Here is a 19,912-nt window from a genome sequence, read left to right as displayed (position 1 = left end):
TGGATATAAAGAGGAAAGTAGAGTGACCTTGGTTTCCGTTTGCACAGTGTCTACAGGACAGGTATAAACTGCAATCTTTGCCTTCTCTTTCTTGGAGACACTGCCTTCTACTAGCCTTTTGAAAACCATGCCCTGAACTACTGATGAACTTGTTAAGCCAGAGCCAGATATTTTACAAACTCTCACATTATCGACGTTAAAAGTAGTCTTCTCAGGAAGGATTGATACTAAAATTAAACAAAAAAAAATTTATTACACAGAAGAACCCATAGTTTCCCGAAAAAGAAATTCGAAGGAAAAAACATATCCTGCCGCACGAGACTGAATGCAGTTTCTATAGTAAAACAAAAAATACTATAACAAAAGAACCTGAATTTTTAGCCACGTCTGTAATTAATGAATTTCATAAACCAGAAACCTCAATATAGGAGACCTACAAAAGGATAGAAAATTTCCTTCATAAGATGTCTATAGGCACCCTTGGATACGTTGGGAAATTTAAAATCCCCCATAACCTGGGAGTAATATTTTAGAATGGTACCCTAGAACCAGCCTCGTGAATAGGTGTAACCAAGGGAAAAAATTTCATCACATATGATATATTAGGACATAAATGACTAAATAAATCATCACAACCTTTCATACTTCATTTCCTATAGCACTAACAAGACGCAAAATATATATTTTTTTTTTATTACTAGAAAATATTTAATACGTTATTGTTTCAAGATCTGCAGTAAGAAAAGAAGCAATTTTCAATATCACTTGTATTTACGGAACTACAGTAAGCCGAATAAGTAGAATTTCCTGTTGCTTTTCAATGCTTGTATCTATATGACATAGCGACTCGTGTCAGAGAACAAGAGGCAATGCAATAGTTTTCTGTCTATTGTCTTTACGACAATGTTTAGGGGCAAAAAGGATGCCTATTATAATTTTTGAACTGTTAACTTCAAATAATAAGGTTCAGGAAGTGTATTTCTTCATAAGAGATTATGGATTCAGAGAATTCTTTTGATAAATAAGTATTCAATGAACAATATCTTACTTTATATAAACGGTAAATGCTCACAGCACCCCACCAGTCACTGATCTGAAACAATTAGATGATACTACACAACGAGTAACGTTTACCCTGAAGTAATTTTGCAAGTCAGTTGGTTTTCGGATGTTCAAAAGAGAACATGCGTCTTTTTTCTTTATTAATTTAAAAAACTTTTACCACAGAATGAGTTGTTCAAAGAACAGTAAAGAGCTCCATTAAACCAAAAATGAACAGAAATAAAGTCAAATAATCTTCCAATCGTAAAACTACCACAAATCACCATCAATTAATAAATGAAACCCACAACGAACAGAAATTACAATAAATAGCCAAGTCAAACTTAAAACGAGCAGAAATTGGCATGCATGGGGCTGACAACCCCATACATTTTCAAGACCAGAACATAATTTGCACTTATAAAAAATCTGAGTGACAGTTTAATATACATATACTAATATCTATTCCTTAAAGTCTTAATGGTTTTTGACTTGTAAAAGTTAAAAAAGTTAAAACATTTTATATGTATTTTGTTTTCAGTAAAGTGCAGATAACTTTCTGGTCTTGGGATAGGAACAAAAAACAATAACAACAACAAAAACAACAAAAAATAATACATTGTGCCCACATTGCTCTTTGCCCATTGATCTTTACACTGCTCTTTCCCCACATTGCTCTGGCAGCGCTGCCAATGATTAAAAAGGGCACTAGAAATTTCCAACCGAATGAGCCCTTTTCAAAATTTCTATGACAACTCCTTCTGTAAGAAGTGCCTTGGTAAAAAAAAAAAAAAAAAAAAAAAAAAAATTATACTTTGTGCCTACATCGCTTTTTACTTATGCAGCGCAGCGCTGCCTATGATTTGTGCCTGAAACCTAAAGCTAGGCGAGAAAATCTCATTATAGAGATTGTCAGTGGGATCCATTAATATTTGGAGGTACAGTCGGTGGGAACCATTAATATTTTAAAGATTAAAGCGTAGTTTGGTATGCATACCCTGTAATGTCTCGAGGCTAATGGAACGAGTTGAAACTCTTAGGAAAAGTTTTCTTTTGGAGGAGCAAAGAGACTTTCCAGTCCCCGCAAAAATCGTTGGTTTAAACAATCCTATGGTTTTTTCTTCTTTTTATACTTGTCATCCAGCAGGCTCTTTGGCTGGCAGTTGAAATAAATTAAGTATCAATATAATGATATTTTAATATGGCATAGATACAGCTTAAGTGCCTGCCTAACTAGTCCCTTGAAATACGACTTTGAACCAATGCAGCTTTTGATAGTCAATCTCCAAATACAGCATTTTCAGCATGTTATCTCTAATTAAATTAAATAAAAAAAAAACAAGTTTTTTAAACTGAAAGTAAGGAGCGACATTAAAACTTAAAACGAACAGATATTATTCCGTATATGAAAGGGACTGTCCCCTCCTCAACGCCTCGCTCTTTACGCTAAAGTTTTTTATTGTTTTTAAAAATAAAGTTGTGAGACAGAGTCAAACTTTAGCGTAAAGAGCGAGGCGTTGAGGAGGGGACAGCCCCTTTCATATACGGAATAATTTCTGTTCGTTTTAAGTTTTAATGTTGCTCCTTACTTTCAGTTTAAGAAACTTATTTTTTTATTTTTATTCAATTTCTGATCGTTTTTTAGTTAATGCAGCTTTTATTTTAAAATGCAAAATTCCACATTTTTGCAGATAGGAGTTTGCCCGAATTCTTCCCAGCAGAGAATATTTGGAATTAGAAGATCAACCGGCAAGCTTCTTTAATAATGTTCTTTGATAAGCTGAATCTGATGGTGTGATTTTCGTTAAAGTTAATTAAAAAAATTTGCAATTAAAATTTTTTTTATTATTTAAAAAAAATTGAGTTGTGAGAAAGGCAAACTTTAGCGTAAAGAGCGAGGCGTTGAGGAAGGGACAGCCCCTTTCATATACGGAATAATTTCTGTTCGTTTTAAGTTTTAACGTAGTTCCTTACTTTCAATTAAAAAAAAACTTGTTTTTTTTTATTTCATTTATGAAGATTTTTTAATTAATTAAGATTTTGATTTTCGCTCACCGTGCATAAACAATTAAAATAAAATATGCATATTAATTTTACTTTTATTTGGTTAAATGGCTTTCTCGAAACTTGTTGAATTTTATTTACGAACGTTTTTATTAGTAATAAATATACGTAACTTACGAATTAACTTACGTAACGAACTTCTATATTCATATATTTTTAATACGTATATTAGGGGGTTCGCCCCCTAGTAAATACCTCGCTCTTTACGCTAAAGTTCAAATGTTGTTCCAATTCTTTAAAAATGACCCCTTAATCCCAATGACCGTTAATGAGAGTAGATCCATCTTATAATAGTGCTAAAAAATCTTTTGCCTAAAGAGTAAAATACTAAATAGGATATAAACTCAATCTCATAGCTAATATTTTTTGTTTGTTTTCAGTTTTAACGCTGATCCTTGCGCTTAGTTGAGATACTTGTTTTTATATTTAATTTCTGATTTTTTAAAAATAATGATGGGAAATCCGGCACCCCCTTCATAGCAATGTCCCTTCCCCCATGAAAACTTCCTTCATGAAAGGATCTTCCCATATAACCCCCGACCCCCCACTACCCGAAAAAATTCCCCCTGAAAACGTCTGTATACTTCCCAATAACCAATACTATATGTTAACATTGAGTAAAGTTCATAACTTTCAGCCCTCCCCTTGGGGTCTTCGAGGGATTAAGTTATCTTAAAAGGCATATCTGGAATATTTTTAACAACGCTGAATAAAAAGCCAATCGCAAAATTTAGGTCAGAGTACTTTGGGAAAAAATTAGTGCCAGAGTGGGCCGAGTTGCCCACCACTTTTTTTGTAACTTAAAAAGAGCACTAAAACTTTTAATTTCCGATCCAATGAACCCTCCCACGATATTCTAGAACCACTTGGTCGATACGATCACCCCTGGAAAAAAAAAATAAATAAACACGCATCCGTGATATTTCTTCAGGCGAAAAATGGAAAATTCCACATTTTTGTAGATAGAAGCTTGAAACCTCTACAGTAGGGTTCTCTGATATGCTGAATATGATGGTGTGATTTTCATTAAGGTTCTATAGCTTTTAGGGGGCCTTTCCTCCTTTTTTCGAAAATCAGCCAAATTTTCTCCGGCGCGTAGCTTTTGATAGGTAAGATTAAACTTTATGAAACTTATATATTTGAAATCAGAATTAAATCTGATTCTTTTGATGTATCTATTGGTATCAAAATTCCGTTTTTTAGAGTTTCGGTTACCATTGAGCCGGGTCGCTCCTTACTTACAGTTCGTTACCACGAACTGTTTGAAACAGGCGGCAATAAACATTTGAAAACTTTTGGTAGCATGACCAGTTTCAAGTTGCTCTTTTTGGAAGAGCCTATTTAAAGGAAACATTCTTCAAAAGAGAAACGCGATACTGACTTGTCAGTCGAAACATTTAAAGAATGATAATTACTATAATTAAAATGCTTGTATTTTAATCAATCTGCTTTGTTTGTTCTTTAAGTGAACTTACCACAGGCCTTGGCAATCAGCTTTGATAAAAAATCTTCATTTCCAAATTGCTTGCTCATAATGGAGGTTTTCAGGCCTTTAGTAACTTCTTCTTCATTTCTGTAATCCTTGATTTCATGACAAACAAGAGTTGGGAGAATTTCCAAGGCCTTTTCAAGCGCCTTTTCAAAACCATCAGCTATGTCTGTAGGATTCAAACCCTTCGAATTAAAAGTATATTTGTATTAGATAAGCAATGACAACTTGAATATTTAACTTCACGTTTTACACACGAGGATCATCCACTGGTAAAGGTTACATTACATAACAATTTTTCCAAGGGGGGGGGGCAATTAGAAAAAGTATATAGCTTAGTTTGAAGCTAAAAAAAGATGGCTTCATTTTAGTAGGATTACAGCATATAGTACATATCATTTTTTGGGGAAGGAACTGATGTTTGTTCCAGTCACTGCTGATCTCTCCAATCTTTCATTACGTAAACATGCCCACCTGAAAGCATCCACTGGATAAAAATCATAAGATGATACCTATAAGCCACGTAGCTGATTTTCAGAAAAACTATCATGCCAACCGTTTCATTTGGATGCGAAAATATTATTAATTGATGTTTTGATAAAATTGACACATTTCGTAACAGAAAAGAATACATAAAAAAAAAAATTACTGGTTTTAAAATATACAAAATGTCTGATTTCTTCATTGATGTCAAGTACCCCAGGATATAATCTACGACACCATTTAATAAAGAAAAGTAGAAAACATACATAAAATGACACCAATAAATCACCGTTCAAAAAAGGTAAAAAAGATTTTCACAAATTCTCTCGAAATTTGATGCAAAGCATTAGCCTAAAAATTAAAGAGGGAGACGTTGCCAGAATATGAATCAAAACTCAAGTAAAATTAGAAACTTGAACGATGAAAAGCTACAGCGCACGTTAATTCTTTAATGCACCTTTTTGTAGGGTTTGGACATTTTTCTAACATTATAATTTCCAGCATTTTCTTTGAATGGTCCCTTTTTCCCTTCTGGACAACAAGGGCAATCAGCAGACGGGTAATTCATTTAGTAGTGTTAGGAGTAGCAAAATGTAATGTAAAACATAATGAACAGAAAAATTAAAAATCCTAAGCAGAAGTAGCTAGAGTCCAACATTAGAGTTAGAGACTTAAAAAAATTGGAATTCACATATAAGTATTATTGTCACCTAATTCGTAATTACTCCAAAGAAGATATTTTCATTGAGCAACCAAACAAATACCACTAAAATTGGTCAAAACTTCTGATAAATTAATCAACAACAGATGATAAAATAATAATGGTATAATTGTAGATGATGGGCTTTTGCTACTTTAGTAAGTAGTTGAGTTTGGATAATGAAACTTTCAGGAATAAAAATTTTGATACCCTGCTCAAATTATACCCTGGAAGAATGTTTTTGGGCTCCTAAGTCATATCACTACCCCCTCCCCCCGGCATTTCTTAGGCTTAGCATGGAAGACTGAAGTAGTACATGTCATAAGTAGGTAAAGTTTTTTTCCTCAATTTTGGCTTGAATCTATCTTTAATTGAACATAGGCATCAAAAACAAAATTTTAATGATTTGAGCACAATTTTGGGTAGGATCTTAATCCATATTAGGATGTTATGGAAAAATCTATATATAAAAAAAATCCCAAAAAAGGATTCACACCATGTGTACTAGAAAATTTTGATGCAAAAGTAACCCTCACCGTTTTAATAAGAGATTCTGCAGCTTCTAAAAGAGCACCTGCAAAAATAATGACAAAATTTGTCCCATCACCGACTTCTTGCTCTTGCATCTGTGAAGCTAAAACCATTATCTTTGCGGCAGGATGTTCAACCTAAAAAAAAAAGAAACATAAACACAAATTAGAAAGTTTTAATGAGGAACTGGGAACTGCAAAATAACAAGGGCAGCAACTACAAAGCACTAAGTCAACAAAGACGGATAATGTTAGAAAAAAAAGAAAAAATAAACTAGTTGCATAATATATAAGCATGACAGAGTAGTTACATAAAATTATTATTCTTTCTCCTTTTTTATTAAATTATAGGGTATTTCTAGAATAAAAATCCAAAAAAATTGGCCATCCATCTAGGATTATAAAGGAAAAGCTCGAAATTGTGGAGAATTAAACTACAATTACAATTATTTTTATTTGTTAACATTCAATCAATTAAAGCTATTCACTAAATCATCCTTGAACGGTCATATGTCAAATAGGTACAATATATACATGAGTAAAGTTCAGGGTGAGAGCGGGGTAAGGTTGTAGGTGGGTTAAAGGAGGTACAGCCTAAGGGCCCAAATGAAGGTACTTAATGTGTTTTAATTTTGGACTGTAATATTGCAATGTGAGTCTTGAGTGAGTAAAAAATGACAATATCCAAGAACTGCTAAGTGACTACGAGGTTGAATCCCTTAGTAAAGGAAAGAAAATTGAAATATTCCATGAAACTAAGAAAAGGAGCACATTCTCTTGTCAGGCTGCTACAAGGCTAGTAGTCCTGTTGCTTCAAGGATTTCCTCTATTTTTTTATGCAAAACCACCTTTGATTATTATCATCAACCATTGTTTTTTGTGCTATGTTCACTCCGACAACTTTGGAGAAAAGGTTAAACACGAGTGACTTCGAAGGTGAAAACCCTTACTGTTTGTGATGAATCGCCTTTACCAATATGGTGGCATCAAAAGATGCAACATTTAAAAATATTTAGTATGTCTTTATGATGGAACACTGAAGTGATTAAGTGAAGAAGGTCCATTTGTTGACCTTTAATTTGTCAATATTCAAAAACCATTTGACCTAATTGACGATCTTGAGCATCAAAGATGCTGAAAGAGGACCAAGGATTCATAATTGGCAATGGTTTTTGAAGAAGAATGCCTGAAGTCGGATCAGCCTATGATGACAAAACCGAAGAAGTAAATCTTGAAAAAAAGATGTCTATGGCAAGAAGGAAGAAGAAGAACGATCAAACGAATGCCAGTATACAACAAGGCATCATCAGCATGCAAAGGGGGGGGGGGAAATTAAAACCATCATAATAATAAAAAAGAAACCTAAAATCGAAAGCAAACAAAAAGAAAAGTTAAACTAGCTACGCCAAATAGCATTCGACAAAAAAAAATAAGTAACAAGAAATTAGGGTGATCCTGAGCCAACGGAAGAGAAGCAAAACAAAATAAAGCAGATATTTCGACAAGGATCTCCGCCAAGCTGTCTTCAGTGTTCAACACACACAAACACACAAAAGAAACCTTTCCAACCTTTTAAAGTAAACTCTAACGAGATGGAGAAAACATTGAAAAAAAAAAATTCCAAAGTAATTCTGAATTCTGATTGGTTGGATTATAAGACCATATCATAAGGACTGTCAGGGAGAGTTTTTCTTCAGATCATAGGTTTACTGAAGGGGATTGTTCTGTCTCACTGTCTGGCAATTTTATACATGGATTTCACCGAAAATTCTGCTTTGGATGGTTTTCTTTGAAATGGTTTTTTCTCGTCCCATTTTGTTGACGATATTCTGTCTGTTTGGGACCATGGGTATGATTCTCTGAACGATTCATTGGTACAAACTAGGCACTTGATTCGAGTCTGCAATTTACGTAGCAGGTGGAGGATTCTGGGACGCTTTCTGTCTTGGATTTTTTAATTCTAAAAAATATTCCTAATGTTGAATGTTCTATCTATAGGATAGAAATCTGCTTAATAAAACTTCTAAAAACTTGTTCATACAATTATGTAGTCTCTGAACTAAATAAATAAAAAAAACAAGTTTTTTAAACTGAAAGTAAGGAGCGACATTAAAACTTAAAACGAACAGAAATTATTCCGTATATGAAAGGGGCTGTCCCCTCCTCAACGCCTCGCTCTTTACGCAAAAGTTTTTTATTGTTTTAAAAAATAGAGTTTTGAGACAGAGTCAAACTTTAGCGTAAATAGCGAGGCGTTTAGGAGGGGACAGCCCGTTTCATATACAGGAATAATTTCTGTTCGTTTGAAGTTTTAATGTCGCTCCTTACTTTCAGTTAAAAAAACTTTTTTTTTTATTTAATTTCTGATCGTTTTTTAGTTAATGCCACTTTTATTTTGGCTCACCGTCATTGAATAATTAAACAAAATTTGCATAAAAATTTCACTCTTCTTTTGCTAAATGGTTGTTTCTAATTTTGGTCCTGAAGTAATTTACAAATTAACTTATGAAACGAACTTGTATATTCGTATATTTTTCTTCTGGCAAAAAATACGTTGCAGATAAAGTTGCAGATTTTTGCATATATGAGCTTGAAGCCTATGTAATTGGGTTTTCTGATACGCTGAATCTGACGGTGTGATTTTCATTAAAATTCTTTCACTTGTAGGGGATGTTTCCTCCCTCTTTAAAAAATCAGGTAAATTTTCTCAGGCTCGTAGCCTTTGATGAGTAATACTACACTTAATAAAATTTATATATTTAGAATCAGCATTATAAGCCCATTCTTTTGATACATTTATTGACATAAAAATTCCGTTTTTAAAACTTTCGATTACTATTAAGCCATATTGCTTGTTTTTTTTTTACGTATATGTTATTACGTATATGAGGGGGTTCTCCCCTTAGTCAATACCACGCTCTTTACGTTAAAAGTTAAAAAAATTTAATTAACAAGCCCCTGAATCACAAAGGCCGTTTAATTAGAATAGATAGCACTTTTGAAAGTACAAAAAAAACTGTAGCGTAAAGAGCGAGGTATTGACTTGGAGGAGAACCCCCTCATATACGTACTAATTTCTGTTCGTTTTAAGTTCTAATGTTGCTTCTTACTTTCAGTTGAAAAAACTTGTTTTTTTATGATTTAATTTCTGATCGTTTTTTAAACAATGCTTGGAAATCCGGCGCACCCTTCATAGAAATGTCCCTTACCCCAAAGAAACATCCTCCACGGAAAGATTCTCCAGAGTAACCCCCACCTCAAGCCCCCCCCCACCAGAAAAAAAATCCTGCCTGAAAATGTCTGTATACTTCCCAAAAACCAATTCAATATGTAAGCAATGGGCAAAGTTCATATCTTGCAGCCCTTCCCCTGGGTACTGTGGGGGATTCGGTCATCTTAAGACATATTTATTAGATTTTCGACTATGCTGAACAAAATGGCTATCTCAAAATTTTAATTGGGTGACTTTGAGAAAAAAATGAGCGTGGGAGGGGGCCTAGTTGCCCTCCATTTTTTGGAGGGCACACATCGTGATCTTTATTCGAGCAAAAAATGCAAATTTCCACATTTTTGCAGATAGGAGCGTGAAACTTCTTTAATAGGGTTCACTGATAAGCTGAATGTGATGGTGTAATTTTTGTTAACGTTAATTAAAAATGCGAAATTCTACATTTTTACAGATAGGAGTTTAAAGCTTCTTCAATAATTTTCGTTGATAAGCTAGAATCTGATGGTTTGAATTTCGTTAAAGTTAATTTAAAAAAAATTGCAATTAAAACAAAATTTTATAGTTAAAAAAAAATTTACTTGTGAGAAAATCAAACTTTAGCGTAAAGAGCGAGGCGTTGAGGAGGGCACAGCCCCTTTCATATACGGAATAATTTCTGTTCGTTTTAAGTTTTAACGTCGTTCCTTACTTTCAGTTAAAAAAAAAACTTGTTTTTTTATTTCATTTGTGAACGTTTTTTAATTAATGCAGGTTTTGATTTTGACTCACCGCGCATGAATAATTAAAACGAAATTTACATATTAATTTTATTTTTATTTGGTTAAATGGCTTTCTCGAAACTTGTTGAATTTTATTTACGAACGTTTTTATTAGTAATAAATATACGTAACTTACGAATTAACTTACGTAACGAACTTCTATATTTATATATTTTTATTACGTATATTAGGGGGTTCGCCCCCTAGTCAATACCTTGCTCTTTACGCTACAGTTCGAATTTTGTTCCAATTCTTTAAAAATGCCCCCTTAATCACAAAGGCCGTTAATTAGAATAAATAGCTCTTATGAAAGTACTAAAAAATCTTTGGCTTAATGAGCGAGGCATTGACTAGAAGGTGAACCCAATCATATAGCTATTATTTTTTTGTTCATTTTAAGTTTTGATGTTGCTCCTTACTTTCAGTTGAAAAACTTGTATTTTATGTTTAATTTCTTATTTTTTTTTAAAAATAATGATGGGAAATCTGGCGCCCCCTTCATAGCAATGTCACTTCCCCCATGAAAACTTTCTTCATGAAAAGATCCTCCCATATAACCACCAGCCCACCCCCACCCCCCACTACCAGAAAAAATTCCTCCTGAAAACTTCTGTATACTTCCCAATAACCAATATTATATGTTAATATTGGGTAAAGTTCATAACTTTCAGCCCTCCCCCTGGGGGCTTCGAGCGATTAAGTCATTCTAAAAGACATGGTTATAATATTTTCGACCATGCTGAACGAAATGGCTATCTCAAAATTTTGATCGGGTGACTTCGAGAAACAAATGAGCGTGGGAGGGGGTCTAGTTCCCCACCATTTTTTTGGTCACTTAAAAAGGGCACTAGAACTTTTAATTTCCGTTCCAATGAGCCCTCCCACGATATTATAGAACCACTGGGTCGATACGATCACCCCTGGGGAAAAGAAAAAAAACAAAACAAAAAAACAAATAAACACGCATCCATGATCTTTCTTCTGGCAAAAAATGGAAAATTCCACATTTTTGTAGATATGAGCTTGAAACCTCTAAAGTAGGGTTCTCTGATACGCTGAATATGATTAGGTGTGATTTTCATTAAGGTTCTATAACTTTTAGGGGGTCTTTCCCCCTTTTTTTCGAAAATCAGCCAAATTTTCCGCGGCGCGTAACTTTTGATAGGTAAGATTAAACTTGATGAAACTTGTATATCTGAAATCAGAATGAAAATCTGATCATTTTGATGTATCTATTGGTATCAAAATTCTATTTTTTAGAGTTTCAGTTACCATTGAGCCGGGTCGCTCCTTACTTACAGTTCGTTACCACGAACTGTTTGATTATATTAAAGATGTTTTATACTACAGTGATAACAGTCATCTGAGACGAGTGATTCAATTACCAAAGATCATCCTTTTCACTCGACCATATAGGGACAAACGAAAACCAGGTCGGCTACAAATGGGGTGAGAGGTCTTAAGGAAGGATTTCTGGAAACTTGGAACTTCTTGGGAGGGTGCAAAGAGGGAGGCTTTGAATAAATTCGGTAAGGAAGATGGGCAGGCATAGCTGTGTTGGCCTCAGATGACTTGACTTTTTGTTTCTACACTAAAATTTTGACTTTTTGTCCCAATTATTTAAGAATTACTCCTGAAACCCAAGGGCGGTTTAATTAGCATAATAAGTTTTTTTTTAAGTTATAAAAAACCTCTTGTGCAAATAGCATGGTACTGAGGAGGGGTCAACCCCCCTTATATAAATAATAATTTCTGTTCGTTTTAAGTTTTAATGTTACTCCTTACTTTCAGTTGAAAAAAAACTTGTTTTTTATTTAATTTCTGATCGTTTTTTAAAAAAATACCGGGTAATCCAGCCCCCCCCCATCCATGAAAAATGTTATTCCCCGTGAAAAGATCCTTCGACGTACCCCCCCCCCCCCCCACCAGAAAAATCCCCCCAAAAATATTTGTATACTTCCCAATAGCCAATACTATATGTAAAATTTGGATAAGGTTTATAGCTTGCAGCCCTTCTCCTGGGAACTGTAGATGGTCAAGTCATCCTCAAAGAAATAGTTCTTAGATCTTTCGACTATTGTGAACAAAATGGCTACCCTAAAATTTTGATTGGACAACTCGTTAAAAAGGGGCGTGGGAGAGGGACTAGCTGTCCTCTAATATTTTTGGTCACTTAAAAGGGCACTAGAAATTTTGACTTCCAATCAAATGAGCCCTCTCCTAATCTTCTAGGATCACTGGTTCAATACGATCTTCCCTTGGAAAAAAACAAAACAAAAAACAAATAAACATGCTTCTGTGATCTTGCTTCTGGCAAAAAAAAAACATTTTTGTATAAAGGAGCTTTAACCCTGTACAGTAAGGTTATCTGATATGCTGAATCTGATGATGCAATTTCCAGTAAGATCACTTGATGTTTTGGGGGTTTTTCCCCTCTTTCGAAAATAGGGCAAATATTCTCTGGTCCATAACTTTTGATGGTTAAGATTAAACTTGATGAATGTTATATATTTAGAATAAGCATTAAAATTTGATGCTTTTGATGTATCCATAGTTACCAATACTCGTGTTTCTTAGAGTTTCAGTTATTATTGAGCTGCATTGCTCCTTACTTACAGTTTCTTATCACATACTGTTTGATATTCCTCTCAAGCTCCCATGATGAATTTCGCCAATGTTATGATTACCTGGTAGGTAGCTACCCTTCTTAAATCTCAGCTTTAAATTAACTCTGGATAACACAAGATGATGATTATTTCTTTTAATCTTGCAAGCAGCACTCTTATATAAGCTTTGTTTCCTATATTGAAATCTATATCCAACCATGTCAAGTATGGAACAAGAAATATTACAAAATGAACACTGCCTGTTTTCAACAAGATTTGAAAAATGAAATTGCTAAGTAAAATGTCTTATTTTTTTAAATCTAACTATAATTTTCTGATAATAAATGAGTTTTTATTAGAATTTCTATCAATTCTAGACTATCTGAAATGTGCTACTTTGTCAGGAATACTTGTAGGTTAAAAGAACTATTCGGTTTTAAATCCCAATATGAATTATCAATGTTTCATTATTCTTGACAGAATAAACTTTGTTTTAGAAATCTCCCTCCCCCAGAAAACTCTAGATTCTGAGGTCAAACAAACTGTCATTAGTGCTTCTTAAAAAAGCATGAATTAGCTGCCTAAGAAAGAGAAATATATATTCTTTTGCAAATATGCCAAAAACAAAATTTGACAGTTGGAATATTTAAATGGTTGCAAAGTTCACACAAAATTGAATCCCATTTGTCTCAGTTCCAGATGAAAATTAACTGTAAAATTACTAGTTTAAACCTAGCTTTTAAGCATTATTTGTAGAAAAAAAATTATCTTTAAACACAAAGACCCCCTTACAAATATTTATTACATACACTTCTTGAAGTTGGTGGCTCAGAAATTAGTACTAGTTATGGCAATAAAAGTGGAAGGTTTTGAGTATGAGAAATTAAGGAGAGGCAAACATTTTTACTTAATACCAAGATGAAATTTTGATAACTTCTCCAACAATTTCAGGAAATCTTGAAAAAAAATCAGAAATTTTCAAAACCTAATTGAATAGCATCATAATTGTTAACAAGAAAATAAAGATTGTAAAAAAGAGCCTTGCTTTTCTCATTTCATGTAACCAAAATTGCTTCCAACTATAGAAAGAACAGCTAAGTTAATTAAATCAAATCATTAATGGTTAGACATAGAGAAAGGGAATACCTCAAGTTCCCTAATGATGGTAGCTGCATCATTGGTAACAAACAACTTATCCAGATGGTTAATAACCATTTTGTTCATCCCATGAGGTCCATAAACTGTCCTTACTGTTTGTGCAAATTCTTTGCATGCACTGATATTTCTGATGACAGCCTCTTCAACTCCAGAAAAAAACTAAACCAAATAGTTAACAAATTTAATGAACATTTTCAAAATGAAAAACTGCAAAAATACTCAAGATGTAAAAAGAAAGTTAAAGTACCAAGGACACCTAAAATGAAAACTAATTCATTAAATTGGTCAAGTGCAAACTTACACAGCCATATACGTCTTAAATTAGTGTGAAAAACCGATAATTCATTTTTTAAGGAGAAAGATCGCCTGTTTACATAATGTATTCCAATACAAAAGTTCGTGGCCAATTTCAAAAATAAAGAACGTGTGCTGTTAAACAGCAGAAAATGACCAAAAAATAAATAAATCAGCATATAGCCTTAGAAAGTGTTGTTTTCTTGTATGTTAAAACAGAAATCGGAACCTAGTTCAGCAAAGCTCTTTTCTTTGAAAAATACTTTTAAGGAATGCTTCTTGAAAAGAGCTTGGCAAGACTAGGCCTAGTCTTGATGTTACTAGGATTTTTGGCACTCCAGGATCTTTTAACCATGAAGAAGTGTAAAGGTAAACATTAATGATTCTAAAAGAAAGTATCAATATATAGGCTACCCTATTGGTAGTTTTACAGACCTAATGACTTCCACTGATAGCCTACCTTATGTAGGCTAAGGTAAGACACATAGTTGGCTGTGTGATTTGCTCGAATATTTTGATATAAAGCTACCTCATAGCTATTCTATAATAGGCTAGTGGCATATACCTTTTATGCTTTTTTTTATATTAGAAATACAAATTACTTGGGTGAGCACTGTTTGACTAGGCCTATTAAAGTCATTGGTTCTTTATACTCTAAGCAACAAATATTTTCATTTACTCTTATATACAAAGCACTATAAAATCAAAACAATAGGCAATACCGTTCCTTTAAACATGGAGAATGATATAAAGTCTTCTGTATGGCATTTTAAACATCAAATTATTATAGAGAAACATGAATAAAGTTATACAGAATACTTTTTGGTTTTCTTATTTAATATATGATCCACTAAAATGTCACGAAAAATAAATAACATTACCCCAGTGATACATAAAGAAAACAACAAAGTCCTACAGATGGCTTTTCATAGTTCAAATTGCAGTTCAGGCAACTTGGTGGTCACATATCAATCCTAAAACTTAGTCAACCTACCTGCGAATTTATGTGGCCAGAAAATTAGGCTTAGGATGCTTCTTCATCAGCAAGTTCCATAGACATTGTCTGTTGTGAGTCAGCCCAAAAATCTTAGTCATCTCTATTGTAATTCAATTAGACTTTCCAAGTAGGCCTGTCTGCCTAGAGTCTAAGGGATTTTGACCAAGTTTTAGGATTAACATGACCACTAAGTCACCTGGACTTGCAGTCCTCAGTCAGAAAACCTAATCTATAAGCCAAGACAGTTACACTAAAACAAAATTAATTGAAAATTGGTTGACTGAAAAGTTGCCTGGCCTTGTGTGCAAACAAGTGGCATAGGGTCTACCTGCCTAAAGTCTTAGAAAGGCAACCCAGTTTATAAGCTCAGACAGTTAAACTAAAACAAAATTCATTCAAAATTGGTTGACCCAACAAGTTGCCTGGATTTGCAGGTGAACAAGTGACATAAGGTCTGCCTGCCTATAGTCTCAGGCAAGGGCAGCTGAGTTTTAGGACTAACATATGAACATCAAATTGCCTGGACTCACAGGCAAACCAGCAACAATAATAATAATCAATTGAATTTTCAGAACATAAGTAGTATTGATACAATGCTTACAACGGGGCAGGTAGCCATTGTAGCTATAACGATTACAACGGGGGTGTCTCCCTATATAGCTATAACAGTTTCAAGCGGACAGTACCCTGCCATACAAGCAGACAGTGTAATGACCGGAATTCAACCACCGTGAAAATTAGTCGTGCGTGTTTTTCATGCTAGTGATTCGTTTCCTTTGTTTGAAATTGTGAAATTCTTTCTGTAATTTAATTTGTTTAATTAATTCACATAAATTAATTTATTATTAATTAATTTAAATAATTACATTAATTATTTTTTTTTAATTTTAATAGTTTTTTTTTTATTGATGACATTTTATTGTACTCTAATAATGATATTTTTCTATTCCAATGATACGATTTTTTACATTCTAAGTATTTTCCCATTGATTTATATGAAATTTGTGTTTGATATAGGAATCGAACGTGAGACCCGTGATTTCCTAAGGTAAAAGAACGACACGTTAATCGACAGAACCAACTAGCCATTGAACATGATATGATTTTAGAAAAACATTCAATGAATTGTATCTGGGACATTGCCCCACTGATGTTAAGCTTCACAATATTGTAACAGGTTCATTCCGTTGAACTGGAACAAGTTCAAGCACATTCGATTTATCAATTGAATTTTTGATAGGTGTTAAGTGACATGTTTTGGGGCATTTTTATGACATCATCATGACAATATGCATACCACGATAATTTGAGAAGCATACTAGACAAACAATTTCTTCTGATACTTGGGCCCCACGTCCTACCCCCTCTCCCTCCACCCTCCCTCCCACCCCGATCCCTCCCTCCAACACCCCCCCCCTCCAACATTTTTTTTACTATTAGAAAAATAATGTTTGTAGTGACCAATTTTTTTTAACTTTTTTTTAACTTTTTTTTCACTTTTTTAACTTTTTTTTCAACTTTTTTACATCTCTAAATCATATCAGAGTAATAGAATGAACTTTTGGCTTAAGTATTTAAACCTATTCTACTGCATACTATTGATGAGGACAGATTGTTCTCTTTCAAGATTTTTTTCACGAAAAACAAACTATTTTTTCTTCTATTTTTGAGGACAACTATCAAGAATGGGCTATAAAAGAATAAAACACACAAACACAAACACACACAAAAACTTACACACACACACAAAAACTTACAAACACACAAAAACTTACACACACACACAACAACTTACACACACACAAAAACTTATACACACACAAAAACTTACACACACAAAAAAACTAACACACACAAAAACTAACAAACACAAAAAAAATTTACACACACACAAAAAAAAACACACACACAAAAACTAACAAAAACACAAACACAAAATTAAAAACAAAAACAAAAACTAACACACATACAAAAACTAACACACAAACACACAAACTTACAAACACACAAAAACTTACACAAACACAAAAAATTACACACACACAAAAACTTACACACACACAAAAACTTACACACAAACAAAAATTTACACACACACAAAAACATAAACACACAAAAAAACAAACACACACACAAAAACAAACACACACACAAAAAAACTTAAACACATAAACACAAACACACACACACAAAATAAAACACAAACAAAAACTTACACACACACAAAAACTTACACACACACACACACAAAAACTTACACACATACAAAAACTTACACACACAAAAAAAATTAAACACATACACAAACAAAAACATACAAAAACAAACAAAAAAACTTACAAAAAAAAACAAAAACTTACAAAAACACAAAAAATTACACACACACAAAAAAACATACACAAAAACAGAAACTTACACACAAACAAAAACTTAGACACACACAAAAACTTACACACACACAAAAAAACTTACACAAACAAAAAAACCTAAACACAAACACACACAAAAACTTACACACACACAAAAACTAACACACATAAAAAAACTTACACACACAAAAAACTAACAAATACAAACAAAAAATAAAACATACAAAAAAAACCTAAAACAAAAAAAAAAAATTACACACACACACAAAAATACTAAGACACAAACAAAAAATTATACACACACAAAAGCTTAAACACACACACAAAAAAACTAACACACATACACAAAAACTTACACACACATAAAAACTTACATACACACAAAAACTTACACACACACAAAAACTTACACAAACACAAAAAATTAAACACACAAAAATACTTGAACACACACAAAAACTTACACACACACAAAAACTTAAACACACACACAAAAACTAACAAACATATAAAAACTAACACAAACATAAAAACTTACACGCAAAAAAAAACTTACACACACAAAAAAAAAATTACAAACACAAAAAAAAAATGAAAAAAACACAAAAAATTACAAACAAACAAAAACAAAAAACAAAACATACACTTTCAAACACACAAAAACATACACACACACAAAAAAACTTACACACACAAAAAAAACTTACACACACAAAAAAACTTACACACACAAAAAAACATACACACACAAAAAAACTAGCAAACACTAACAAACATACACACAAAAACTTACACACACACAAAAACTTACACAGACACACACAAAAACTTACACACACACGAAAACTTACACACACATAAAAAAACTTACACACACACAAAACTTACACACAAAAACTTACACACACACACAAAAACTTACACACACAAAAAAGCTTACACACACACACACACACATAATCTTACACGCACAAAAAAACTTGCACACACACAAAAACTTACACACACAAAAAATTACACACACACAAAAACTAACACACACACACACACACACAAACTAACACACACTCAAAAACTCAAACATACACAAAAACTTACACACACACAAAAAACTTACACACACAAACACAAAAACTAACACACACACACAGACACTAACACTCACACACAAAACTAAAACACACACAAAAAATTAAACACACAAAAAAACTTACACACACACAAAAACTTATACACACACACACACACACACACACAAAAACTTACATACACACAAAAACTTACACACACACACAAAAAACTTACATACACACACAAAAACTTACACACACACAAAAACTTACACACACACAAAAAACTTACACACACATAAAAATACTTACACACACAAAAAACTTACACACACAAACACACACACACACATACACACACAATAAAAAAAAAAAACACAAACCAACAAACACACACACACACAAAAAAACAAACACAAACACAAAAATACACACAAACACAAAAACTAACACACACAAAAAAACTAAAACAGTAACAATAACTTACACACACACAAAACATTACACACACAAAAACAAATACACACAAACACACACAAAAAATTACACACACACAAAAACTTACACACAAAAAAAACTTACACACACACACACAAAAACTTACACACACAAAAAAAATTGCACACACACACAAAACTTACACACACACACACACAAAAATTGCACACACACACAAAAACTTACACACCCACAAAAACTTACAAACAAAAACTTACATACACACAAAAAAACTTACACACACACAAAAACTTACACACAAACAAAAACTTACACACACAAAAACTTACACACACACACAAACTTACACACACACACACAAAGACAAACAAACACACACAAAAGAAATAGCAAACACAAACACAACTTACACACACACACAAAATTAGCACACACACAAAAACTAACACACACAATAAATCTTACATACAAAAACTTACACACAAAAAAAAACATACAAACACAAAAACACTTACGCACACATACAAACTGACACACACAAAAAAATACACACACAAACACAAACACACACACACAAAAACTTACACACACACAAAAACTTACACACACACACAAAAACTTACACACACACACACACAAAAAAACTTACACACACAAAAAAACTA

General features: G+C 33.0%; 1 protein-coding gene across 1 annotated transcript in view; it reads right to left on the bottom strand.

Annotated features, from left to right (window-relative positions):
• CCT8 (chaperonin containing TCP1 subunit 8) overlaps positions 1 to 19,912 on the bottom strand; it is a 67,577-nt gene that overhangs the window by 11,160 nt on the left and 36,505 nt on the right. Inside the window, exons 2-5 of the mRNA XM_089101414.1 lie at positions 14,047 to 14,217; positions 6,314 to 6,445; positions 4,581 to 4,779; positions 28 to 227 (exon numbers count right to left, since the gene is read on the bottom strand). Of these exons, the coding sequence (XP_088957540.1) occupies positions 28 to 227; positions 4,581 to 4,779; positions 6,314 to 6,445; positions 14,047 to 14,217 (702 nt within the window). The remainder of the gene's footprint in view (positions 1 to 27; positions 228 to 4,580; positions 4,780 to 6,313; positions 6,446 to 14,046; positions 14,218 to 19,912) is intronic.

Source organism: Artemia sp. Qi Xiang Cuo, chromosome 2, assembly GCF_049724085.1.
Source record: "Artemia sp. Qi Xiang Cuo chromosome 2, ASM4972408v1, whole genome shotgun sequence".
NCBI classification, from domain to species: Eukaryota; Metazoa; Arthropoda; class Branchiopoda; order Anostraca; family Artemiidae; genus Artemia; species Artemia sp. Qi Xiang Cuo.
This window is presented reverse-complemented; position numbering and strand designations above follow the sequence as displayed.